Source organism: Pinus tabuliformis, chromosome 9 (genome assembly GCF_031772625.1).
Source record: "Pinus tabuliformis cultivar Carrire ecotype Pingquan chromosome 9, CPIR1, whole genome shotgun sequence".
In the NCBI taxonomy this organism is placed as follows: Eukaryota; Viridiplantae; Streptophyta; class Pinopsida; order Pinales; family Pinaceae; genus Pinus; species Pinus tabuliformis.
Genome location: NC_142307.1, coordinates 637,135,347 through 637,162,557, shown reverse-complemented (window position 1 = coordinate 637,162,557; position 27,211 = coordinate 637,135,347). Strand labels below are relative to the sequence as shown.

The window sequence follows — 27,211 nt, the reverse complement described above, 5'->3', positions numbered from 1 at the left end:
ATCTGATGATTATGTTTATTGCTTGTACTTCCTGCATATGTATTTGAGTATATGGATGTTTCTAACCTCCTTGATGAGATGTGATGAGTAGATCCTTCTTGAGGATCATTTTGAGATGCAGATATGGAAAGAGATAAAGAGGTACTTGATGAAAAGATGACAAAGTGCTTCAAGTGGCCTATGTCTAATGAGAAGGTGCACAGGTATTTGAATACCACAAGGTATGCATGGTATGTTGTGTTTCAGCTATTGGCTCGGTAAGCCCTAAGGTATGATGAGAATGTCTCTTTCTTTAATGGCTCATACATGCATATGAAAGTGACTTGGATATATGTTTCCTATGATGAAATGATGCACTTGGTGTTGAACATTTTGATCTTCTTGAATTCTATGAGGCTATCTAATGTTGATACATTGATACACTTGATGTTTGACTAACATCTATGATCTATTTGTTAGATATCTTGATCCTATAAAGAAGGCTAGCACCTTGACTCTAGTAAATGATACTCTTGATACTTGTCATAATATAGAAGGATAACTCATTGACTCCTATACATGAGTCTGTTGGTAATGCTTGTGATAAGCATGATGAAAGCATATGGAAAGAGAGATTGACACACTTGTTTTTTTGATAAAGCTTTATTGGATGACCTTACTTGATCTTATTGATCATGATAGGCATGGTAACTTTGATGGTAGAGGTATAACTATGAGATTGATATTGTAGATCTCTTACTACCTGTGGTCTTGTCTTGATGGCATATGGTTAAACTAGATATTGTAACTTGATGAAGTGATTTGATAGAAAGTGCTATTGTGTTCATAATATTTGAGATATGATGTTGTATCTATTTGTTGCTTTGAGTCTAACCTTTGATGAAAGATTGATGTTATGATGCTGATAGCCATGATAGATATATGTTTATGATCTAACAGATCTGCTATTGTTTGACTCTAGTAGAGACATGTTGATGACATGAATAAAGATGAATGAAGTAGATCCCCAATCAGAGGAAGAATCTCTTCTTAAGACTGCCAGGATCCTAGCCTTCCAAATGACAAAGTTGGAAGCCCCGTCCAACCTGTCTTGATCCCTTAGTCTATCACTACCATTTCATCTCCTCTTCTGGACTCCCTCTGAGTCTCAAATCCCCTCCTAGAAATCCCCGTCTAAGTCCTGATTTCCCTCCTGGAAATCCTCTGTCCAGCTGTCGAACCGCTCCTCTCTAATCCTCCTTGCAACTGCAACTCGGATTTGGATCTCTTGGCTAGAAATTTGTCGAGGTAGTGATTCCCTCTACCGTGGTTCAGTCTCCTTAGACAATGTTATGCACAGAGAAAAACAGCGTCCCACCAGCTCCTCAAATCACAATCTGCATAGCTCCCTTAGCCCCAGCAACTGAAGAAACTGAGCCTTTCAAGCTCTGCATAATCTCGGCAAAGGCTGAATCTGCTCCTCCGGCCAACTGTGTCAGTCCTACCTGGCTGAGCAAAGGATGACGTGGCTCTTTGTGAACCTATTTTGCCTTTCTCTGCCTCTGCGCTGACCCTTTCGTTGGCTTGAAATGATGACGCAAGATCTGCGTCACTTCTTCTCTTGTTGCTTATTCTTGGGAGCAACGCTATCTCTTAGGACAACTACTACTACTACAAATTTCAGATTTTTGTTGGTGTCTTCAGTCCTCCTGTGATCTGCAACCTTGCTCTGATCCCATGTGGAAATTTCTAAGTCTAACACGTCAGAAATCCCTACTGCATTATCTGGTTTATTATCTCCTACTTGTTCTTTCCATTAACAAGTTATTTATTAATATAAATACCGAAATAAACACAAATGCAACCTTCACACATATACATTTCAGCAACTAAAATAAACTGAGACAACACAAGGGACACCGTTATTTTTGGATAATCGTCCACGGAAAAACCAAATGCGGGAAAACCGATGCAGCAGATATGAGGGTTTTATTATTATGCAGTTTTTTGAATACAACTAGGGTGCCAGAAATGGCTCACCCTTCAGAGAATTTCCTTGGCAGAAGTACCTCTCTTCGGAGATAGATATTATGGCTAATTAACAGCCAAATGAACAGCCCCACAATGACTTCGACTGCTCCCTTAGCTGGACAACAAAAGCTGCTCCAAGCTACCCTCAAGAACTGCGTCACCCTTTAGAGACTGCATCACCCTCTACGACTCTGCGTCAAATAACCAGCTCTCAGTCTGCCCCACGAAAATTCCTTAGCGCTGCCTCTTCTGCCCAGCGTCAACTCTGCAGGCCTCTGCACTTCCTGCGTCAGCCTCTTAGCCCTCTGCGTCCTCTGCACTGGCCTCCTTAGCCTCTGCGTCAGCCCTGGCTACCTCTGCGTCAGCCTTCCTAGGCTCTGTGCTGTCTCTCCGACACTCTCTCTGCCTCTCTGCTATGTATTCTCAGCCTTCTGCCGAACTGCCCCTCGCTGCAACAGATCACTAACTCAATTTCTCAGCAAACCCTGCCCCAGAAAATCGAATTGACTGATCAACTTGGTGTGTCTCCAACTAACCCTCAAGCCTCCTCTTATACTTTTCTTGTTGACGATTCAATGACCATGATTAAGTCTCTAATCAACGACTAAGATTAGATCTGGCTTGATCCTCGTTATTTAGAACTTTCTCACACATATTATATTAATACACATTAATATTTTAATTTTTCTAAGTTTATACTTAGGAACCCCATTAAAAATATTAATTATTTTAATATCTCTCCATAGGGGTGGAATTTTCCTGAACATTTCTAGGTCTTGGAGATCTCATGTGCCTTAGCCTCTCCACCAATTTTCATGGCTAGATCACATCTGATGCTACAAAAAATCAACACCTTCTAGTCGCATGAACAACTCTCCATCCATGCAATTGGGAGTTAGGGTTTCTGTATTCCAAATTTGATCCCAGTCACTCGCGTGTCGGGCTTAAGGGATCGACTAGGCAGTTATAGTGTTGATTTGGGGTAGCATCGAATGTGCTCCAGCCACAAAATTTGGTGGAGAGGTTCGAGCACATGAGATCTCCAATACCCAGAAATGGTTTGGGCAGATTCTAAACAAGTCAGGAGATATTAAAATAATTAATATTTTTAATGGAGTCCCTAAGTCTAAACTTAGAGAAAATAAAATATTAATGTGTATTAATATGAATTTGTGTTAGAGTGGTCCAAAAGACATGGATCAAGCTAGATCTAATCTTAGTTGTTGATTAGGGACTTAATCTTGGCCGTTGAGATGTGAACAGGAAAAATATAAGAGGAGGCTTGAGGGTCGCTTGGAGAACACACCAGAGTGATCAGTCATTCTATTCTCTAGAGCGGGGTTTTCTAAGAGAGATAGAATCAGTGATTGGAAGAGCAGTTGAGGGGCATTGAGTACAGATAAACAGAGAAGGCAAAGATTGTGCCGGGAGAGCAGCGCAGAAGCCAAGGGGACTGACGCAAAGCTAGCAAGGGCTCACGCAGGGCCACACAGAGGCAGCCAAGTGCTGCGCAGAGCACCAGAGGGGCCAGAGTAGCTGATGCAGAGGCTCCCAGAGCTGACGCAGGGCCTCCTAGGGCTAACGCAGGGTCAGCGTGAGACAGAGAGGGGCTGACGCAGTCCAGATTGGGCAGACGCTGGGGTTGCAAAGCAGTTTGTGCTGAGGAACTGCCGGAAGGGTTTTCTGGGGTTTCAGCCAGGAGATTACTCTCAAACTGTGAGGTATAGCTGCTATGGAAATTCTCTGTTGGGTAGGCCAGTTTCGGCACCCACATTATACTTTGATATTTCTTAATAAGAAAACCCTCAGATAGCTGCACCAGTTTTCCCACATTGGGTTTTCTTGGGGACATTGGTCCAAAAATAATGGTGTCATGTGGTGTGTTTGTTATTGTTTCTTTTAGTTGATCTGTAATATGTTGAGCATGCACTGGTGTTTATTTTTAGTATTTACTTTGTAAATAACTTGTTAAAGAAAAAATAACTAGGTAGGAATAAATCAGAAAAAGTGCATGAAGGGTTTTTAAACTAAGTAAACTTAGAAACTTCAACATGGTATCAAAGGGTGACTGCAGATCACAGGAGGACTAAAAGACATTAGCCGAGCGGAGCAATAGCAACAGAAAATAGTTGTCCCGAGGCGACAGAAGCTGTTTCTAGCAGAGCAGAAGCCAAGGAACTGTGACGCAGAGCCACCCAGAGCCACGCAAAGGAAGCCAGGTTCTGCACAGAGCCTCAAAGAGGCCAGCATTGCTGACGCAGAGGGCCAAAGGGCTGACGCAGGGCATCCCAGTGCTAACGCAAGGCATCCCAGGGCTGACGCAGACCCATCTGGGGTGATGCAGAGCCAGCGTGAGGCAAAGAGGGGCTGACGCAGTTCACAAAGAGGCAGTTCCTGGGGTCTAGAAGGCTGCAGGAATATGCAGAGTGGAGCTAGTGAGGTACTGTAGTCAAAACAGTACCTGACAGAGCAGGGCCAGAGGAGTTGTTACCGAGGGTTTCTAGCCGAGGAACCCGGATCAGTGGTGCAGTTGCACAAGACGATCAGAGTAGGGGGCATCTCCACAAGCGACAAAAGGATTTCCAGGAGGGAAATCAGGACTCAGAGGGAGTCCAGAAGAGAACTTCCAAACGGGAAGTAGAGACTCAGAGGAGTCAAACAAAAAACTTCCAGGAGGGAAGTAGAGGAGCGTCATGGCACTACACGGGGTAAGAGACCAAGATAGACTGAACAGAGCATCGAACTTCACAGTCTGGAAGGTCAAAATCTTATAAGTGCTTGACAAGAATTGTGTCAAGAACTTCGCCTTAAAGGTAATAGCTGTCCCAGTTGACCCCAATGATAATGACAGGTACGAAGAAGCGATGGCGAGGGCCGAGTGCATTATCCTTGACGGAGTCAAGGATCATGCGATACCACATATAGCCGAGAAGGAAACTGCAGTTGAGATGTGGGAGGCTCTCAAGCTATGTTGCAGGAAACGTGGTACAAAGGTCCATTTCCGTACGGAAACTGGTACGAAACGCGGAAACACGTTTGGTACGGTTGTGAAACGCGTTTCCAGCTGTACTGCCACGTTTCCCGAAACAGAAACGTGTCCAGTATGGCCGGAAACGCGTTTCACGACCATACAACCCATGTTTCCTCATTAACTTGTGTTTTTTTTAATTTGTTTTTTAATTTATTTTTAGGGTATGTTAGTAACTTCTAGTTGCTTCTAGATGCGTGTCTAAAGTTATAAAAGTGAATTTTTGCCCTAGTGTTGATATGCAGTTCATGGTAATGTTAAATTCTTAAAGTAAAAGTGATATTTTCCTTTATTTTTCATTTTCATCCTTTTACTTAAATTTTTAACATTACCATGAAATGACTCAGGATGTTTGAGAGTGGTTTCGCTCTCATTGGATTTCATATGAAGTAGAATTTTAGATCTCACTCAAAATCCAGCAGACTTATCTATTTTTCAGGATTTCAGGATTGGGGGGATTGCAATGTTTCCATTGGATTTTATCATGTACTAGGGTATGGAACTTGTATTTAATCAAGAGAACCAAGCCCTCTATGCAGGGGAAACTCCCAATAATCAAGATCATGTAGGGTACTAGGGTATGAAACTTGTATTTAATCAAGAGCACTAAGGTCATTCGACTATGTAGGAAGAGACTCCCAATACAACAGTGGTCCTTCTAAAGAATGGGATGTGGATGCAGAAAATACTGATTTGGATCTCTCTCTTGCAGCCTTATAGTCTTTATTGTACTTGCAGCCTCATATATTAATATAAATAAAGGCTGATTTTGAGATTTGGATATATAATAGAGGTTGCTTTTGGATATTCAGATATTTTTATTTTCATTATGTGATCATTCATGAGTAAATGTGATGTAAATTAAATCTTAATGTTTAAATGTAATAAATTATAATGTATCATTTATGCTTTCTGATTGCACATATATATATATATATATATATTCGCGTTTCCCTGTTTCCAAAATTTGGGGAGATCACGTTTCGTATCGCTTCCCGTTTCGGAAACTCATACCCGTTTCATCGTTTCGTGCAACTTAGCTCTCAAGAACCAATACCAGCATACTTCTGTACAGAGAAGAATGCTGTTCGAGAACCAAATGAGGTCGTATTAGATGAAGAAGGGTCAATCAATTGACACTTTCCTCGGAGGACTGAATGAGATCCGAGACCAATTGACTGTTATAGGAGCGACACCGGATCAGGAGCTTATGGTGAGGAAAGCCCTGAATGTTGTCTCAGAATATTGGGAAGTGTTTGTCCAGAGTATCCTGGGCAGAGGGACTCTCCCACCTTGGGACGAGATGTGGGTAGCTCTTCACGAGGAAGAGATTAGACGGCAGTTGAAGATAGGTAGTAGCAACAAAGGGATCAAGGTCAAGCAGGAGGAGGAGGATGTGGCCCTAACATCTAAGGCAAAGCAGGAAAAGTGGAAGAAGAAGGATCTCTCCAAGATCAAGTTCTTCCACTGTGGGGAGCTGGGTCATTATGCGACCCATTGTCCAAGGAAGAAGAGTAAGGGAGAGTCTTCTGAGACTAAGGCAGCGCCAGCACGGGCAGAGAAGGAAGTTTTGACAGATGATGACTGTTCCATGACTGCACACGCACCACTTCAGCAAAAGTGGGGAGACATCAAGCTGTAGTCAGGCGAACTACAGGCGATGAGGGGCAGGATCCTTGAGGTACCCAGCCTCTTGGATTAGACCTTTCTACGAGAGCCCTGACGAGGAGTAGCAGGACTGGCTAATGTGGGTAGAGATAGATGCGGATGGAGTGGCAGAGAGAGCTACAGTGCAGGAGTCCCGAGACAGCGCAGAGCTAGCAGGCTGCAGCAGTGCGAGAGGCACAGGAGTGTTGCACCAGTGCAGGAAGGCACAAAGAGGTGTGCAATAGTGTGAGATGCAGGGAGTTGTTGCAACAGTGCAAAGGTCAGAGAGAGGGAACACTTGTCAGCGACAGAGGGAGCTTCAGCATCAGTGGGTGTCTCTAGCCCAACAGGGAGGTCAGATTGGGAGATCAGTTACTTACTTCTCAGTAACTGAGTTGCAGTGCAGCAGTGGGCGGCACAATGCAACTTGATGAGAAGAGGTGTAGCGCGGATGTAGTGTGGAGAAAGGGCCAGCAACAGCACGGATGCAGAGGGAGTTGTCGTATAGATGCAGCAGTGGCAGTGGCAGAACCATGGGCAGCAGTACAGGAGGCAGCAGTGCAAAGGATGTTGGGCAAGAAGGCCTAGCATCAGCACAGGTACTGATGTCGGATGATCAGAGTAGTACTCAGTGAGGAGTATTGCTAGAGCACAGTCCTCGCTAAGAGGGAGTGTTGATTTGGGGTAGCATCGGATGTGCTCCAGCCACGAAATTTGGTGGAGAGATTGAGGCACATGAGATCTCCATTACTCAAAAAGGGTTTGGGCAGATTCTAAACAGATCAGGAGATATTTAAATAATTAATATTTTTAATGGAGTCCCTAAGTCTAAACTTAGGCAAAATAAAATATTAATGTGTATTAATATGAATTTGTGTTAGAGTGGTCCAAAAGACATGGATCAAGCCAGATCTAATCTTAGTCGTTGATTAGGGACTTAATCTCGGCCATTGAGGTGTCAACAGGAAAAGTGTAAGAAGAGGCTTGAGGGTCACTTGGAGAACACACCAGAGTGATCAGTCATTATATTCTCTAGAGCGGGGTTTGCTAAGAGAGATAGAATCAGTGATCAGGAAAGCAGCTGAGGAGCATTGAGTGCAGAGAAATAGAGAAGGCAGAGATTGTGCCGGGAGAGCAGCGCAACAGCCAAGTAGAGTGATGCAGAGCCAGCAAGGGCTCACGCAGGGCCAAGCAGAGGCAGCCAAGTGCTGCTCAGAGCACCATAGGGGCCAAAGTAGCTGACACAGAGGTTCCCAGAGCTGACACAGCGCCAACGTGAGATAGAGAGGGGCTAACGCAGTTTACATTGGGCAGATGTTGGGGTTGCAGAGCAGTTTGTGCTGAGGAACTGCCGGAAAGGTTTTCTGGGGTTTCAGCCTGGAGATTTCTCTCAAACTGTGAGGTATAGCTGCTAAGGAAATTCTCTATTAGGTAGGCCAGTTTCGACACCCAGATTGTACTCTGATATTGCTTAATAAGAAAACCCTCAGATAGCTGCATCGGTTTTCCCACATTGGGTTTTTCCGGGGACATTGGTCCAAAAATAATGGTGTCATGTGGTGTGTTTGTTCTTGTTTCTTTTAGTTGCTGCTCTGTAATATGTTGAGCATGCACTGGTGTTTATTTTCAGTATTTACTTTGTAAATAACTTGTTAAAGAAAAAATAACAAGTAGGTAGGAATAAATCAGAAAAAGTGCATGAAGGGTTTTTAAACTAAGTAAACTTAGAAACTTCAACATATAGTCGCTCACATAACTCCTCCATGCGATCGAGACCTAAAAGATGAAATCTCAGTCTTTTGAAGTTTTCACTCATTGACCGCAGTGTTCGGTAGTTGACCGTAAATAGTGACAATTCATTATAGACTTCAGAATCAGGGTTTTGAGTATATACATTGTTGGGTTCATTTCATGGATGTTGTAATTGTTTTGTTGGTTAGTTGCATAGATGAAGATATAGATTATTGTACTCTCTTTTGCCGAATCATTTGATGACAATCTAGTAAGAAGAAGAATTTGAAAGGGTTTTCCCCATAGTGGGTTTTGGCCTAGTCTCTGACAAATCCTGGTGTCTCTATGTGTGAATGTTTTTCTTCTAGTGTTCCTTTATGTTTCGCTGCATTGATATTGATGATATTTGTTGATTTGGGGTAGCATCGGATGTCCTCTAGCCATGAAATTGGTGGAGAGGCTAAAGCACATGAGATCTCCAAGGCACAGAAATCGTTTTGGAAAATTCCATCCGGATGAAGAGTTATTAAAATAATTAATATTTTTAATGAGTTCCTAATTCTAAACTTAGGAAGATAAAAATATTAATGGGTATTAATAAAGATAAGGATGAGAAGCTTCTAAGAGACAAAGATCAAGTCTATTTTAATCTTAGCCGTTGATTAGGGACTTAATCTCGGTCGTTGATTCATCAACAGGAAAAGTATAAAGAAGGCTTGAGGTTCAGCTGGAGATATACTGAGGGAGATCAGTCAGTTCGATTTCTGGAGCGGGGCTTGCTGAGAAATTCGAACTAGAAGACTGGATTACAACAAGAGGTAGCGAGTACGTAACAGAGAGGCAGGGATAGTGCCAGAGGACCAGTGCAGAGCTCAGAGAAGCAGACGTAGAGCCACTCAGGAAGACGTAGAGGCAACATGATTGCGCCGTCACTGGAGGGCCTGCATGGGTGACGCAAAGAGGCCAAGTGCTGACGCGGTGAGGTAGAGTGCTGACGCAGAGGGTTTGGGAGTTGCGCAGAGGCTAGCTGGATTGACGCTGAGCCTAGGGGAGGCGTCGGAGAATTTATCTCTGTTGGGTGAGCCAGTTTGGCACCCTAGTTGTACTCAAGAAAAGATGATTAATAAAATCCTCCTCTGCTGCACCGGTTTTCCTACATTGGGTTTTTCTGGGGACAATTGTCCAAAATATCTGTGTTGATGTGTTTGATTCTTGTGCATGTATTTGTTTCTGTATAATGGTGTGATATCTGCAGTAGAATTTATTTTAATATTTACTGTCAAAGGGATTTTGTAAATAACTTATTGAAGAATAAGTAGGTAAAATAAATCAGTTACTGCAGTAATAGAATTTTCACAATATTATTCTTTCTACATAGTTGCATATGCCGCTGAATAATGATGTAAATCTGAATAATGTTATGATGTTATGGGGTGAACTTAATGTGTTAATGAAGAAATGCAATTATCAAAGCTAAGAACAATATAGCCTAATAAAAATTAACACTTGCTATTTGTGGGACAAACATTGAGGTAAATATTCCATTTTTGCATCCATTGGTTGTTTTGTCTCATCCACGATTTCTTTCTTTCACTCGTGCCTTCATTGAAGATAACTTTAGGCCATCTATCTACTCCCATTTGCTCAATTATTTTTAGGTACCTTATGAGATGCACCATAGCAATAACTTCGATGGCAGCTGCTCCTGTTTCACTCAACATTATCTCATAAGGAACTGAACTTCTTATTCTGAAGTTGCTCATGATCAAGCGTTTTTGGATTTTCTCAATTTGCTTCCATTTTGAGACAGGGATGCTGCTAGCCCACAGTTCACACCCATATAATATCACTCGACAAACTAGGAGCCCAAAAACCACTTTAATCGTTTTCCAATTCCATAAATTTGCCTCTCTACATTTGTTTTGAAGAGCATATAAGGCTTTCCACCCTCCTAAAATTCTCTTCTTTCTGCAGTCCTCCCAATTAAGCTTTGTTGTTGAAATCAATCCCTAGGTACTTGTATTCATTTACTTCTTCAAGAATGTTGCCTTCAAAGAAGAACGTATGCTGGATCTGCTTCCTTTTATTTGAGAAAATCATTATTTTGGTTTTGTTGGTATTGACGTGCATCCCCACTGCTTTACAAAAATGCTGAAAGGCATATAGGTGCATCTGCAATCCCTGGGCCAATTTAACAATCAATACAAGGTCATCTGTATATAAAAGAAGCTTTATCACAAACTCCCCCAACCGAACACCATCCCCACCTTTAGAGAACAAAATATGCTCACCATGTTCTAATTCTTGACAACCTCTTGTTCACCCTTGTCAATTCAGGAAACACTAAGAAGTGATGCATCTATCCCAAGCTTTTGATCAGGGAATATTAAGCCTGGGCACTTCCAAAGGTAGTTTTTCCACTCAAAACTCATAATGTTTAGGATGAAATTGTTCTTCATCTGCCCATTGGCCAGGTCATGTATTTTTATCCGCAATGCATACTCTGGTTTGAAATTACTGGCATCCTGTGGAAACCTGAATGAAACTCAAAGCCCTAAATAATCCTTCCAAACATATCCTAGTTATTTCAGTTTTACTTGAGAAAAAACAGTATTTTATTTACTTCTGAGGACTGGGTTTACAACCTAGGCAGTACAGAGCCTGATCTCCCAGAATAGAATGAAGTTATGAATGGCATGTGTGGGATCCTTGACCCATGACAACAGAACAGGGAAACCCGTTAAGCTTATCCTCGATCTTTTTCACTAAATATACTTAAAAGCTAGGAAGGTACAGGTCGTCCGATATAATACATTTCTGCTACCCCTGTATTGCAGATTCTTGCATAAGCAAAAGCATCGTTCAGCAGTGATATACACACTCTACAGATCAGAATCCCTCGAAAATCTAGGAGATGATATATCCCTTAGATGTTAAAAGATTGTAAATCCATATATCTGGTACAAGCAAGCAATTTCTAGAATTGGGCACCATAGGAAAGTATATTAAAAAGGTTAGCTCGTTCTTTCCCAAGATCCATAAATAGCGATTTGGGCACTCGTTCTGACAACATCCAAAGCATTTGGTAGGCTATACAGATGCGTCTAAGCAATCCCTGTATTACTTGTGGGTTCGGATGCATTGTGGGCAATGGCTGCCAGACTTAATAACATCTTCATGTCAACTTTTATTGGGACTTGTCTATAATGTGATTTTTTGGAGTGGTGCCAGAATCCGTGAAAAAATTTGAGGTGAAGTCTTGATTTGTATTATTTAAAATAATTTTTTGAGTGTATATATGGATTCAGCAACATTAAAAACCCCTAGGGCACTTCTATTGTGCAGGATTTACCCATCAATCTTGTGATTTAAGTGAATTCTGCCGAATTTTAGAAAAATTAAACCAGAAAAATACACTGGAAATCCACGGAAAAAACTTCCAAAAAGTCACACTAAAAACAACTCCCTTTTATTGCATAGCATTATTTCATATGGGATTTACTTCAGCATTCACCGAATATTGTTCTCACAGTCACAGAAGACAGAAAAGAATATGGCTTTCATTGGAAAAGGGAAAACATGAGATTTGTCACTGTTACCTGGATTTTCCGAATGCTTATCGCTCAAAATGCCATAAAATATAGCCGTTTTATTCATGTAGACAGATGACCCCAAGAATGTTGACTTTCGGTCAGTGCAGGATTTTATGTCATTGCACCATCCTCCAGACTGGTATTAAACATGGTGGCTTTTATTAGGCAGATCAAGGCACCATTAAAAGCTGAATACGATTCTCGAATTAAGTTACAAAAAATCTTTATGGGCGAACGACATATCCAGTAGGTCTGAGAATCTGTTAGAGAGAATCATAACAAAAAGAACAATAATAACTTAACGGAAGCTATGGCAATAAATGCTTACAAATAAAAAAAATGAAATTAGATGTGAAGCATTTAGATAATGAAAATATAGGTGAAGTTACTTCAAAATTTGTGCCAGGGAATGATTTGCTAATATTGATTCTCTCTGGTTATATTACAGATATGACGATTTTTAACTCAAGAAGATATTTTGAAGCAGTGGTAGGGAATATATTGTTGGTTGCGCTGCAGTCTAGGCGAGATTGGTCACAATTAGTTCAAGCTTATTTTCAGCGCATTCATGTATGGGCTCAACTCGAAAATCCCCTCACGAGTGTGGATCCTGCTTCAGCCAAAAATTGGATAGTTTCTGTTAAAAAAAATTAAGGAAAAGATCATGACCTGAATATGAAGAAGCCAGTTGTTTGCCCCTGACCCGGATCCTCTATCGAAACGGTAGGCTGGCAAAGATCCATCTAGGCAAACTGCATTGCATCAATTCTTATGTAGTTCAGAAAATTATATAGATAGAATACAATCAATCATATGAGAAAAACATTCCATCAGCCCTGATTTGCGTGATTGCCTCTGGATGAAACTAGAGAACAAATCTTCTATTCACACTGACAGCAAGAGGACACATAAATTTACTATGACCACAGTGCTTCAGATTTAAAGAAAGATTTTGCTTGCATGAAAATTTCCCAAGGAAGGAGGAACAGATTCTTAAAAGAATTTACAATTGTGCCAAAAGAAGCAAGTGCTCTACACTGCTCGTATATAGATCTTCTGAGGAGATTCACATTTTTTTATTGCTTTTCACATAATGATTGATTGGTTGAAGGGTGATTCTGCTTGTTTTCTTGGGCTTCTCCTCTTTCCTCTATATAGCTTAGCTGTGAATGATATTAACAGTGAAATACTGCATTTCTATAATTATCTCTTTCCCTTCCTCCAATATATACAAAATAAGCATGCATACAGTAACCGTTTGGGTAGAAATTTTATGCAGCTCATTTACAAGCTTCACAATTCAGGGCTCTCCTGACCTTTGCAGGAGTATACAATGCGACCCTCTTATCCAAAATTTGCATAGATATTAACAGAACATGTAGAGAATTGCATATATGAGCTATAAAATCAGATTTAATATTGTAAAGCATGCATTTGCAGAGTTTCGCTGAGCTATTCAGTATCGGTATTGAATGACAATTACTTTGTCCATTTTGAACTGAGTACATAGATTAATTTACATGCAATCACATATTCATCTAACCCAAAGCCTAGTATTTTTGAGAGTATGTTTTGATCTCTATCATAGTGTAAACATGTGAAGAATATTGTATTTTCATATTTCACAAACACATCACATGCAACTTTAGACAGGTTTGTTTTTGTGTACATTTTCAAAGCACCCATTCAATATGTTGCTCCAAATAAAATGCAGCTGACTTTTCTTCATATTTATAAATTTCATATTAAAGCTTAATTAAAATCTATATGATTGATCAATTGCATGTGAATATGCAAACTGCATCAGGATTCGATACTTGCCAGCTCCTGTGCTTGCTGCTCTCTCCACAAGCGTCAGAGACACTTCCGTAATATTATCACTAGTTTGAGAATCCTTAGACACCTTGGGTATCTTAGTCATTCCAACATGAGCTGCATCCAGCACTGTTGTATATAAACAGAAAATATTGATTACAGTTAATGCAAAACCATACAATAATCCTACGCCATGAGATCTCCTCATCGAAGCCATCCTGATTGAAAACTATTGCAGATGGCTACAACGAAAAATTTAGCTAAGAATCCCAGTAACTTCAGAGATATACAATTATGCGTGTGTGTTTCTTTTCCCCACGTCCCGTGGAAAACTCCAAAGGCGTGTGTTTTTTGTCCCACCCTTCGCGTGGAAAACTCCAAAGGCGTCTCTTGGGAACCCTGCCGTGTCTATTTGTCGTTTACCAAAATACCGCTCTGGTTGCTCTGGTTTATGGAGTAACGTTAGTTAGCGGTGCAGGAAGATATAAATAATATGAAAATAAATTTTATTATTAATTTTAATTTTTAAAATTTTAGTGTTTAGAACTGATTTGCAATAATCTCACTAGTATTCTAGACTAAAAACAGATAAAAATCCAAATTCCCTTTCCTGAACAAAATAAATAATCAGTCATTCAAGAATAATCCAAAAGGCTATGTCTGTGGATTAATAGAAATGAAAAATCTCGTCTCCATCCCATCAAAATCAAGAATCTGTTGCATTTTTTGCCTCTTAAGTTGAAGGTAAGCTATTCTAATATGCCAGCCAATTTGAATTGATGTAAAGCTTGGACCGCCACGAACGATTCCGATCGGAGGGAAGAACCTATATGGTTGAAAATGGTTGCAGCAAACAGACAATCTCTGCGTGACACATTTTTGGTTTTTCATGGAAAATAAGTGAAAAAAATGCAGCGTCGAAGTTCAGTAGGAAAACCAAATGTTTTATTTATTTTTTTGTGTATTTTTTTTCAATCTCTGCGCGACACATTTTTGGTTTTTTATGGAAAATAAGTGAAACAAATGCAGCGTCCAAGTTCAATAGGAAAACCAGATGTTTTATTTATTTTTTTGGTTTGTAAATTGAGTGGTTTGTGTGAAGTTTAGCTTTAGATTTCTTAACTAGCTTTAGATTTCTTATGTTTAGATTTCTTATGTGTGGATGTTAAAAAAAAATTCATTTCATCAGTCACTTTTGATAGCAAAAATCTGGTTTACGACAAAGTAGTCACTCTCAGCAGTTTTATCATCATTTTGTAGTTTTGCACGATGGATTTTCGTGGCACAGAAATGTTGAATGTGGGAGTTGTTATGCAGGGGTTGCTCACTGTGCCAATGTCAAGGACAAGAAATTTCAGGACAAGACAACGGGACAAGAAATTTCAGAACCTGTGGAAACCACTGATCTAGGACAAGTGAAAATTGCCTCATCTGCCAACGCTGAGAAGTGGGTTTGGGCCAATGCCAAACAATATCAAAGCATTTTAAAACAAAGACTAGCCCGTCTAAAATGGGAGAAGACAAGAAAAAACGATCTCAAAGGGAAAGTACTTGGGCCGTTTGCAATAAGAACTCAAACAAGTCCCCTTTGCAAGCATGTGGCAACAAGCAGTCTAGAGGAAAAGTCATTGATGCTTCTGCCTTCTATGGTGCCACATCCACACCTCTCACCTGGTCATCTAATCTTTAAGTGAAATAATTGTTAAATGAAAAAAATAGGTTGGAGGTTTTAGAGGCTAAAGAGCAGGAAATATATCATAAAATTCATATAATAACAACTGAGAACAAAGCTTTAGCAGAAAATGATAAATTTTTGAAAGAACAAGTGGCATTGCTATAGGAAGCTCTCTTGATAGGGAAGACAAAATGGCAACGCATGAAGGCGGATGTGAAAAACATAAAGAAATTTGTAGTGGAAAGTACAAAGGTGGTGAATGTGAAACCATCCCAAGATAAAGGGAAAGCGGTTGCCCAAATAGACAACCATGAAGATAAAGCAGGAGAAGTAAGGAAAGAAGATTCCACAAAAGTTTCCAAAACTTGGGCTCAATTTATTAACAATTTTGCTAATAATTAAGGAGAAACAAACATTCGGGTTGACAACATGCAAGATAGAGAAAGCAAGGAAAGACAAAATAGAGCAGCAAACATAATCAATAAAGGGGTGAAAGACTATGGGAAAAATGAATGTACTCTTGACCTTGCAAGGGATTTCTTGAAAGACAAGTTGCTATGGCAAGGACAAATATGCCAAGCATGGAGGGTGGGTAAGTTTAAAGGTGAGAGAGTCAGGCCCATAAAAGTCATCATGCCTAGCTTGCGGGATACATATATCATTCTAAGCAAGAAGCATCTCTTGAAGGGTTCTCTTTTTTTCTAGAAGAAGATTTAACTGTAAGACAACAGGAGGAAAGGAGGGAGGAAATGTTAAAGGTTAGGGCAGCAAGAGATGAAGGCAAGAGAGCATGGATTTATAAAGGTAAAGCTGTGATAGTGCGACTTGGACCTCCTTCCAAAATAGAGCATCAATATGGTAATAAAGAAGAGGCAACAAACTCTTCAATGGGAAATAAGAAAGCAAGGTCATTATGGGAAAGTAGGGACAAAGACTCAAATGTGAGTCTTGCATGTCAAAATAAATAGCAATCAAGTCATACCCAAGTTTCCTTAAGATTATTTTGTTGGAACTGCAGAGGTTACCCATGGAGACGAGGACCTAGGTTAGGGCCTATTGTGAAAAATATAGACATTGCCTCATGAAAACGCATGAGAATGAAGCGTGCAAGACGCCTTTGTTTGAAGGATACTGGAAGATGGCAGTGTGGAACAAGGCAACAAGGAATGGCAAAAGACATGGAGGTATCATGGTGTTAGTGAGGGAAAAAGAGGGTAGTCTCATTCAGTTAGAAAAAGAAGACTCAAATAAACAATTCATTTGGTTTAAAATATTAGAAAATGGAAATCAAATCAAAATTGTAGCATGCTATTTTGTCCCGCAAGTTTCAAAAATCTACAGAAGTAGAGGACTTGACCACAAAGGTCCCTTTGCAGCCTTAAAAGAAGATATTGCAACATATTTTCAGATAGGTGAAGTCCTTATAGTGGGTGATTTCAATGCTAGGATTGCAAGTGAGCAAGCTAGCATTATTTGTTGTAAATTAGATGCAACCATATTTGGCTTACAAAAGAGAGTAATCATCAACAGGAAGGAATTTCAGAGGATAAGGGTTGCAATCTCTTTGGTGAACAATTTCTTACTTTATGTGGGGCCTTTGATTTAGTCATTTTTAATGGCTTGAATAGATGGGCAAAGTCTGGTAACTTCACTTGCAATACTTACAATGGAGCAAGTGTAGTAGATTATGTAATTTGCTCAGATGGTTTGTGTGAGAAAATGGAGGAAGTGTTGATTGAAGATCAGCTTTGGGAGTTAAAATCAGATCACAAGCCAATTTATTTAAGTTTCTCTTGGACTGGAAAGAAGAAATTAGAGTCAATAACTCAGTGTGTTCAACAAAATCTCCCAAAGGGCGAAATTCTTTTGTCTCCAGAAAATAATACATTCAAAATGATGCTAGAGAGGCTCTTTGAGATGGAAAAAATCCCAATTCACGACCTTCATAGTCATGAATTAACACATTTAATTCAATGTGCATTTGCAGAGTGCAAAAGGGTAAAAATTAAGAAGTTTGAAACAAATTGCTTTCTGGTAAATGCCTGGTTTGACGAGAAATGCAAAAAAGCAAGGAGAATATAGAAAGAGTAAAACAAGGATAACATAAAGCTCAAAGCTTACAAGCAGATATTAAGAAAGGAAAAGGTTGATTTCATGGCTTCAAGGAGGGAAGAACTAATCTTCCTTGGGAAAAATAATCCCAAATTATTTCAAAAGGAGCTCCAACAGAGAAAGATGCACAATGAAAATAGTTTGTTATAAGGCTTCTTTTGTATGTAGATGACCTTATTTTGATTGCTAAATTTGCTCTTGGTTTGCAAGAGCACTTACAGTCCCTTGAGAATTTTTGTAGAAGGGCGTGGATGCAAGTTAATATTAGCAAAATGAAAGTAGTGGTTTTCTCTTAAAAAAAAAAACATAACCAACATAATTTCTAATTTGAAGACAACATTATGGAATAAATTGCAGATTACAAATACCTCGCAATTGACTTCAACAAAAATCTAAGTTGGAATGGTTGTAGAAAGAAAAAAACTTTGGAGGGTGAAAGTATTTTATTCTTTTCAAAATAGGTGTAGAGAGACAGAGTTATGGGTCTTGAAAACCACTCGAACCTTTTTTGGGATTCTAGTGATTGCGGTGGTTCTATATGGTTATGAATTATGGGCCAGCAATACATCTAACATGTAGTGGAAACAAATTGAGAAAATTCAGAAGCGTTTGATTACAAACAAATTTAAAATTAAAAGTGTAGTTCCTTATGCTATTTTGTTAAGTGAAATAGGGGCTGCTCTTATTGAAGCAATTTATATGGTGCAAGCCATAAGGTATTTAAAAAAATTGAACAAATGGAAGATGGAAAATGGCCTAAGGTTGTTTTTAATGACATATTGTGCAAAAGAAAAAAGTAGTGGATGCAGCAAAATAACAAATGGTTTAATAAATGGAGTATTTGCTTGAACACATGTCCCATAAACAGTAAAGAGATAAAAGCTTGTGTTATGGATAAGTTCCTCAAGCGTACTTGGGATAAGGATCTGGGAAGAAAAAGAAAAAAAAAGTACTATATTGAAGTGTTTAATCCCACTCAGAGTCTTCAACAAAAATCATACATAGAGGCCAATATTTCTTGGAGAGCTAAGATTCTTATTGTTCAGTTAAGGACTAATTCTCATCAACTTTGTTGTGAAACAGGGCGCTGGAAAAAGTCAAAAGAAGTGTGAGAGGAAAGAGTATGTATTTTTTGTTCTTCCGAAAAAGTGGAAATAGAAAAGCATTTCATTTTAGAATGTGAGGCCTTCAAAGACAACAGGGAAGTTTATGCACATATTTGGGGAGCTAGCTCTTGAGATAATCTATTTAACGAGAGGTTTGTTGAAAAATTGGGATCGTTTATTGTGAGGCTTCACAGGAAAATGGCTAAATACATCAACCAGATGAAGAAGCAATTTGTCCCATGGGCTATTTTTAGCCTCGTGAACGTTAAAATAATTTTCTTTCTTTTTTTCTTTATAAATAATCTAACAACTTTTTTATCCACGTTCATATTAATATTATTGTTTTGATTCTTATTTTATATACATCTAACTTGTAAGAAGTTTAAAAATTATATATATAAGTTAGATAAAACTTTATGGTTTTGATTTTTTTATTATTATTTTAATTTTATAAATTAAATAATTTATTTTAATTTTAATGTTATTTTTATATTTGTCTTTGGGTTTATAGTCCAAATGATTTTACTTTCAATTAGTTCTGAATTTTTTTAAAAGAATTTATAAAGTTTATTAAAGTTTCGAAAAAAATAACTATTAAATTGAATATTTAGAAAATTAAAAAAAAAAAAATGAAATTTTTGAAATTTGAATTTATATTTTCTTATTGGCTCATATTTTATTTAAAAAATAAATAAAATTATATGCCACCAAGTACATATTACATATATCAAATCTCAATATTTATGAAAAACAATACACATATGAAATCTCAAGATGTATGAAATTTTGATTTCTAAGTAAATGTGAGTTTGAATTTTAATTAATGTATAATTTTTTAAAATAATTTACAAAATTAATCAAGTTTTAACAATCACATTTTTATTTTATGATTTTTTTTGTGGTTATATATATATATATAGATGGTATTTTAAATGTGAAATCGTTTTATATATAGATTCACTTTTATATATAATATTAACATATTTAATATACTTAATATAAGAAAAACATCTAAAATTATTATGTCACTACTTAAAAAAAATATTCCTAAATTGTAATAGGAAATCTTTAACAAAATCTTTTTAAAGCCTTACTACTAGGACTCTAATACTATTGCAACAACTACAAAAGAATTCAACAAATACATTTATGATATTCTATCACTTCCTATATCAATATAGAGATATTTTTGAAAATGCAATATAAGTTCTTCTTCTAAACTCTTATTGCATTTGAGTCCCTTCCTACATTAATACAACCTTCATAAATTGATTTCTAATTTGAACAATATATTTCTATTTTTTTTCATAAAAATATAAAATGCTTAAAACTTGACTATTTCTTTACTAACAACATATTTCAAAATAATATAATGTATTGATAAAAAAAAAAACAATGTCGCCTCCATTATAAATCTTTATGGTTCTTGACATTTTTTTTCATAATTAATTATGTGTTCACTTAATAATATAAAATGTTTTTCTTTCAAACATTTTTACCTACCTTTAATAAATAGCTTGATTTTATGATATTACATGTTTTTCTTTTAAACATTGTTACTTACCTTTAATAGCTTGTTTGATTTTATAGGCAACTTGTGTAGGAGTCATATAAGGCCTTGAAATATCAAGTTGTCAAATAATGCAAGATAAATACTTATAAGCATTTGTAAATGCATTAGTTATTTACAAATATAGAGAGCAAACAAAAGTCAATTGATGCCATTTGTTGTGAAATTTTTTGTTATAAATGATTTTAATGCAAAATAGAAATTTCATTGTTATAATTAAATAATTTTGAATCTTAACTTTGTGAATTCAACTATAAAAATATTTCTACTTAAAAACCTCAATAGTTCTTTTTGTTTTAATATTTTGAAAAAATGTTTTAATACTTTGAAGTAGAAATAGAAATTCAAAAGTTGAAAAAGATCTAAATTATTGTAATGTAGCCTACAAAATAAAACTTGCAAATCACAAGTTTTAATAGTTAAAAAAATTTATGATCTTTATTCATGGGCATGAGGGGGTTTCTTTTCTTAGATACAATAACTTATGCTATCAATTACTTTTTGCATAAAAGGCATGTACTAAGCATCAAGGTTGCATATTACACTTTATCATTGTATATTTTTGTATGATGATTATTTAATTTCTCACAATATTGATTTTTATAACTATTTATTTTTTAGTTAAAATTAGATGATAAGATTTTTCTTGATATTATGAATCTATGTTTTTAAATGCATAAATAAAACATCATGAAAAACTCCTAAACACTTAAATTATGTAAATTACAAAACTTAAATTTGCCATTCCAAAAATATTTACTAAATTTTAACTAAAAATATTAAAAACATATTAATTAAATTACACTTTTATCTATTAAACTAAGAAACTTCACCAAATTATAAATAATCAGCCTTAATTTCTATGCATAATTTGATTCATTTTTTAAAGTGAAAACCCAATTAAGATAATTATTTCTTTTGCCACTTTATGCTTAAAACAAATTACTTTTATAATTCAAAATATAACAAACCATAAAGTGATAAAAATATTATTAAAAAAAATATGTAAGGTCATTTATTAAGAAAATATAAATATTACGAAAATATGAAAGAATTATTATACAATATCATTAATGCAAAAATATTTTTAAATATAATTTTATTTATAATAGTTAAGAGCATGTGTTTCTTCCTAAAAAGTCACAGGTTCAAAACCAAGGATAAAGTATGTATGCTTTTGTAGACTTAGCAGTCAAATCACTACAGGGAAGTGGGTCCCTTGTCCCACAAACAAAAAATCTCATACACCAATTTAATGTTTAACTTAATCTGTGTAACTTGATCTAACCTTAAAATTAAATCTCTAACTTCATTAATATTCTTTAAAATCCGAGCCTCTCACACATACATATGATTTCGACCCGCATTATATGCAAAGTCCTTTCCTACAGTTGGTAGTGAGCGACCCTCACCGGCTGACTTATTATACTGAACTGATCCATGGCTATGAGTTGGTGTTGAGAATTTTTATGAGATTTAAATAATGACAACTTTAAATAAATTATTGTAGGATTAAAAACAATTACGATCCGAATTAATTAATTTTTATAAAGTAAGTGGCCAATATTAGACGCACAAAAGACCTTGACTCGAGGAAGGTATTGAGAATTTTTATGAGATTTAAATAATGACAACTTTAAATAAATTATTAAATTTATACCAACCATAGAATCATAAACAATTACGATCCGAATTAATTCACTTTTAAAAAGTCCACCTTCCTATCACATTTATGTGGTAAGTGGCCAATATTAAACGCACAAAATACCTCGACTCGAGGAAGATCACGTGGTCTTTTATTCTAATTACATCCCAAATTAACTCCTGAAAAATCTACGTTCTAGTTGCATTTTATGCGACAAGTCCTCAATATTAAACCCACATGTTTCTATTCTAATTACATCCCAAATTAACTCCTGAAAAATCTACGTTCCTGTTGCATTTTATGCGACAAGTCGTCAATATTAAACCCACATATTTCTTCAAGACAGACTCTGACTCGAGGAAAATGACGTGGCCTTATTTTCTAATCGCATTTCCAATATTAAACGCACAAAAGACCTTGACTCAAGGAAGTTGACGTGGTTTTTTATTCTAACTATATCCCAAATTAACTTTTGAAAAATCTACCTTCTAGATGCATTTGACTCAAGGAAGTTGACGTGGTTTTTTATTCTAATTACATCCCAAATTAACTTTGCAAAAATCTACCTTCTGGATGCAGGAAATATTAAATCTACAGAAAAAACAAAAAAAAAATAAAATTATTTTAACATTTATGAGGTTAAAGATAATTTATGGGACAAATTGCTTTTTCATTTGGTTTTTGTATTCGGACTTTTTCTTGTGAAGCTTTACAATAAATGTTCCTAGTTTCTTGGCAAACCTCTCGCTGAATAGATTATCCCAAGAGCTAGTTGCCAGAATATATGCATAACTTACCATGTTGTCTTTGAAAGCCTCACAATCTAAAATGAAATGTTTTTTGTTTCCACTTTTTCGGAAGAGCAAAAAATACATACTCTTTCCTCCCACACTTTTTTTGGCATTTTCCAGTGCCCTGTTTCACAATGGAGTTTATGAGAATTAGTCTTTAACTAAGCAATAAGAATTTTTGCTCTCCAAGAAATATTGGCCCCTATGTACGATTTGTGTTGATGATTATGAGTGGGATTAAACTCTTCAATATTGTATTTTTTCTTTCTCCCTGGCTCTTTATCCCAAGTACACTTATGGAATTTATCCATAACAAAAGTTTTTATCTCTTTACTGTTTATGGGACACATGTTCAAGCAAATACCCCATTTACTAAACCATTTATTATTTTTCCACATCCAAGTCTTCTTTCTTTTGCACAATATGTCATTAACGACAACCTTAGGCCATCTGCCCTTTTCCATTTGCTCAATTTTTTTAAAATACCTTATGACTCACACCATAGCAATTGCTTCAACAGGTGCAACCCTTGTTTCACTTAACAAGATAGCATAAGGAACTACACTTTTAATTTTGAATTTGTTTGTAATTAAATGCTTCTGAATTTTTTCAATTTGTTTCCACTGCATGTCAGATGTATTGCTGGCCCACAGTTCACAACCGTAAAGAATCACCGGAATCACTAAAAGCCCAAAAGGAGTTAGATTGGTTTTCCAATCCCATAACTCTGTCTCTCTATACCTATTTTGAAAAGCATAAAATGATTTCCAAACCACCAAAGTTCTTTTCTTTCTACAACCATCCCAGCTTAGATTTTGGTTGAAGTCAATTCCAAAGTACTTGTAATTCGTAACTTCTTCCATAATGTTGCCTTCAAAGTAGAACTTATGTTGGTTATGTTTTCTTTTGTTAGAAAAAAACCACTACTTTTGTTTTGCTAATATTGACTTGCATCCCCACCCTTCTACGAAAATGCTCAAGGGAAAGTAAGTACTCTTGCAAACCAATGGCAGATTTATGTAGACAAATCTTGACTGAGGAAAATGACGTGGCCTTATTTGGTAATTGCATTTCCAATATTAAACGCACAAAAGACCTTGACTTGAGGAAGTTGACGTGGTCTTTTATTCTAATTACATCCCAAATTAACTTTTGAAAAATCTACCTTCTAGTTGCATTTTATGTGATAAGTGGTCAATATTAAACCCACATATTGATGCAAAACAAACCTTGACTTGAAGAAAATGACGTGGCTTTATTTTTTAATCACATTTTATGTGATAAGGTAGCCACTAGTAAATGAACATATTTGTGCGAGAGACTTGAGGAAGATGATGTGACCTTATCTCACTTTCAAACATAAACATTTCACCTTTGCATTGAGGAGAAGATGACGTGGCCATAGAAAGAAAGAAAGAAATTATTTTAACGTCCGCGAGGCTAAAGATAGCCTTTGGGACAAATTGCTTCTTCATTTGGTTGTTGTATTCGACCCTTTTCCTATGAAGCCTCACAATAAATGCTCCCAGCTTCTCTACAAACCCCTCGCTGAATAGATTATCCCAAGAGCTAGCTGCCAAAATATCTGCATAATTTTCCCTATTGTCTTTGAAGGCCTGACATTCTAAAATGAAATGCTTTTCTATTTCTACTTTTCTGGAAGAACAAAAAATACATACTCTTTCCTTCCACGCTTCTTTTGCCCTTTTCTAGTGCCATGTTTCACAATGGAGATGATGAGAATTAGTCTTTAACTGAGAAATACAAATTTTAGCTCTCTAAAATATATTAGCCTCTATGTACGATTTTTGTTTATGATTATGAATGGGATTAAACACTTCAATATAGTACCTTTTCTTTCTCCCTAGCTCCTTATCCCAAGTACGCTTGTGGAACTTATCCATAAGAAAAAAAATTATCTCTTTACGGTTTATGGAATACATGTTCAAGCAAATACCCCATTTACTAAACCATTTGTTATTTTGTTGCATCCAAGTCTTTTATCTTTTGCACAATATGTCATTAAAGACAACCTTAGGCCATCTTCCCTCTTCCATTTGTTCAATTTTTTTAAATACCTTATGACTCGCACCATACAATTGCGTCAATAGGAGCAACCCCTATTTCACTTAACAAGATAGCATAAGGAACGACGCTTTTAATTTTGAATTTGTTTGTAATCAAATGCTTATGATTTTTTCTCAATTTGTTTCCACTACATGTCAGATGTACTATTTCCAGACCCATAAATATGCCTCTCTACACCTATTTTGAAAAGCATAAATTTTTTTCCAACCCCCCAAATTTCTTTTCTTTCTACAACCATCCTAGCTTAGATTTTTGTTGAAGTCAATTATGAGGTACTTGTAATCCGCAACTTCTTCTAGAATGTTGCCTTCAAAGTAGAACTTATGTTGGTTATGTTTTCCTTTTGCTAATATTGACTTGCATCCCCACCCTTCTACAAAAATTCTCAAGGGATAGTAAGTTCTCTTGCAAACCAAGAGCAGATTTATCAATCAAAATAAGGTCATCTGCATATAAAAGAATCCTTATAACAAACTCGCCCAAATGAATACCATCACCCCCTTGTGAATTGAGCCACTCGTCAAGCTTGTCGATATATAAACCAAAAAGGGTATGAGACAATGGACAACCTTGCTGGACCCTGATATCACTTCTAAAACTTTCAGAAATGTCTGATGAAGTTCTAATTTTGACTTTCACCTCTTCATACAACCTATGCACAGCTTCCCTCAAATGTCTAGGAACCCCAAGTTCCTTCATTCTGTGCCAAAGCTTATCCCTAGGAATCATGTCAAACACTTTTTCTGAAATCAAAAAAGCAACAAAAGACTTCTTCCTTTTTCTCCCAAACTTTTTCAATGATGTGTGTTAAATTTATACAATGATCAACTGTGGAATGTTTAGATCTAAAACCTGCTTACTCTTTAGCACACTTATCTCTTTCTTCTGCCCACTTGCTGATTTTATTTTATAGCATGCTTCCAAATAACTTTGCAAACAAGGGGTTTATCATTATGGTCCTATAATTGGATGGATTATTGACGTCACCACTCTTGAAAAGAGGTATTTCCAGATTAGTTGTCCAATCTGTGGGGAACCCATGTTGTATGATGTTGTTGAAAATTTTTGCAACATGAGGTGCAAGAATCTTTAAGCCCCACTTTAAATACTTTGCTTGGAGTTAAGCTAAGTCTTTTTCTTTTCCAACACCCAACTTTTTGATACCCATCTCTACCTCTTACACCACGAAGAGTTCAGTATCAGTGTTGATCAAGGGAGGAGGGTCAACCTTGGAGTCTTGCTCATAGAGTTGTCTTGCATAGTTAAACCATTTAGAAGTTGTAATACTATTTTTAGTTTGCATTTTTCTCGGTTGGAGCACCTTCCAAAATAATTTGGGGTTATTTTTTCCAAAGAAGATTAGTTCTTCCCTCCTTGAAACCATGAAATCAACCTTTTTATTTCTTAATATCTGATTGTAAGCTTTGAGCTTTATGTTATCCTTGTTTGACTCTTTCCACATTCTCCTTGCCTTTTTGCATTCCTCACTAAACCAAGCATTAACCAGAAAGAAATTTGTTTCATACTTCTTAATTTTTTCTCTTTTGCACTCCGCAGGTGCGCTTTGAATTAAATGTGTTAATTCCTGACTATGAAGGTCGTGAATCGGGATTTTCTCCTTCTCGAAGAGCCTCTCTAACGTCATTTTGAAGGTATTACAATTTTATGGAGTCAAAAGAATTCTGCCCTTTGGGAGATTTTGTTAAACACGTTGAGTTTTGACTCTAATTGTTTCTTTCCAGTCCAAGAGAAACTTAAATAAATTGGCTTGTGATCTGATTTTAACTCCCAAAGTTGATCTCTAATCAAAACTTCCTCCATTTTCTCACACAAACCATGTGATAAAATTACATGATCTACTACACTTGCTCTATTGTAAGTATTGCAAGTGAAATTACCGAACTTTGTCCATGTATTCAAACCATTACAAATGACTAATTCAAAATCCCCACATAGAATAAGCAAATTTTCACCAAAGAGATTGCAACCCTTGTCCTCTAAAATTCTTTCCCACTAATGATTTCTCTCTTTTGTAATCCAAATAGGGTCATAGTCTTCTTTACAACAAAGAATACTAGCTTGCTCACTTGCAGTCCTAGCATTGAAATCACCCACTATAAGGACTTACCTAGCTAAGAATATGTTGCAATATCTACTTTAAAGGCTCCAAAGGGATCTTTGTGGTCAAGCCCTCTACTTTTGTAGATTTTTTAAACTTGTAGCACAAAATAGCATGTTGCAATTTTGATGTGATTTCCATTTTCTAATATTTTAAACCAAAAGAATTGTTTATTTGAGTCTTCTTTTTCTAACTAAATGAAACAACCTTCCTTTCCCCTCACTGATACCATGATACCCCGATGTCCTTTTCCATTCCCTGCTACCTTGTTTTTCACTATG

General features: G+C 36.7%; 1 protein-coding gene across 2 annotated transcripts in view; it reads right to left on the bottom strand.

Moving 5' to 3' along the window:
* LOC149150241 (pectin acetylesterase 8-like) overlaps positions 1–14,124 on the bottom strand; it is a 397,641-nt gene extending 383,517 nt beyond the window's left edge. For both annotated transcript variants that reach the window (XM_089437942.1, XM_089437943.1), the window contains exons 1-3: positions 13,831–14,124; positions 12,679–12,761; positions 12,016–12,145 (exon numbers count right to left, since the gene is read on the bottom strand). In XM_089437942.1, the coding sequence (XP_089294068.1) occupies positions 12,016–12,145; positions 12,679–12,761; positions 13,831–14,041 (424 nt within the window). In that variant the 5' untranslated portion in view covers positions 14,042–14,124. The remainder of the gene's footprint in view (positions 1–12,015; positions 12,146–12,678; positions 12,762–13,830) is intronic.
* Between the last annotated feature and the right edge of the window lie 13,087 nt (positions 14,125–27,211).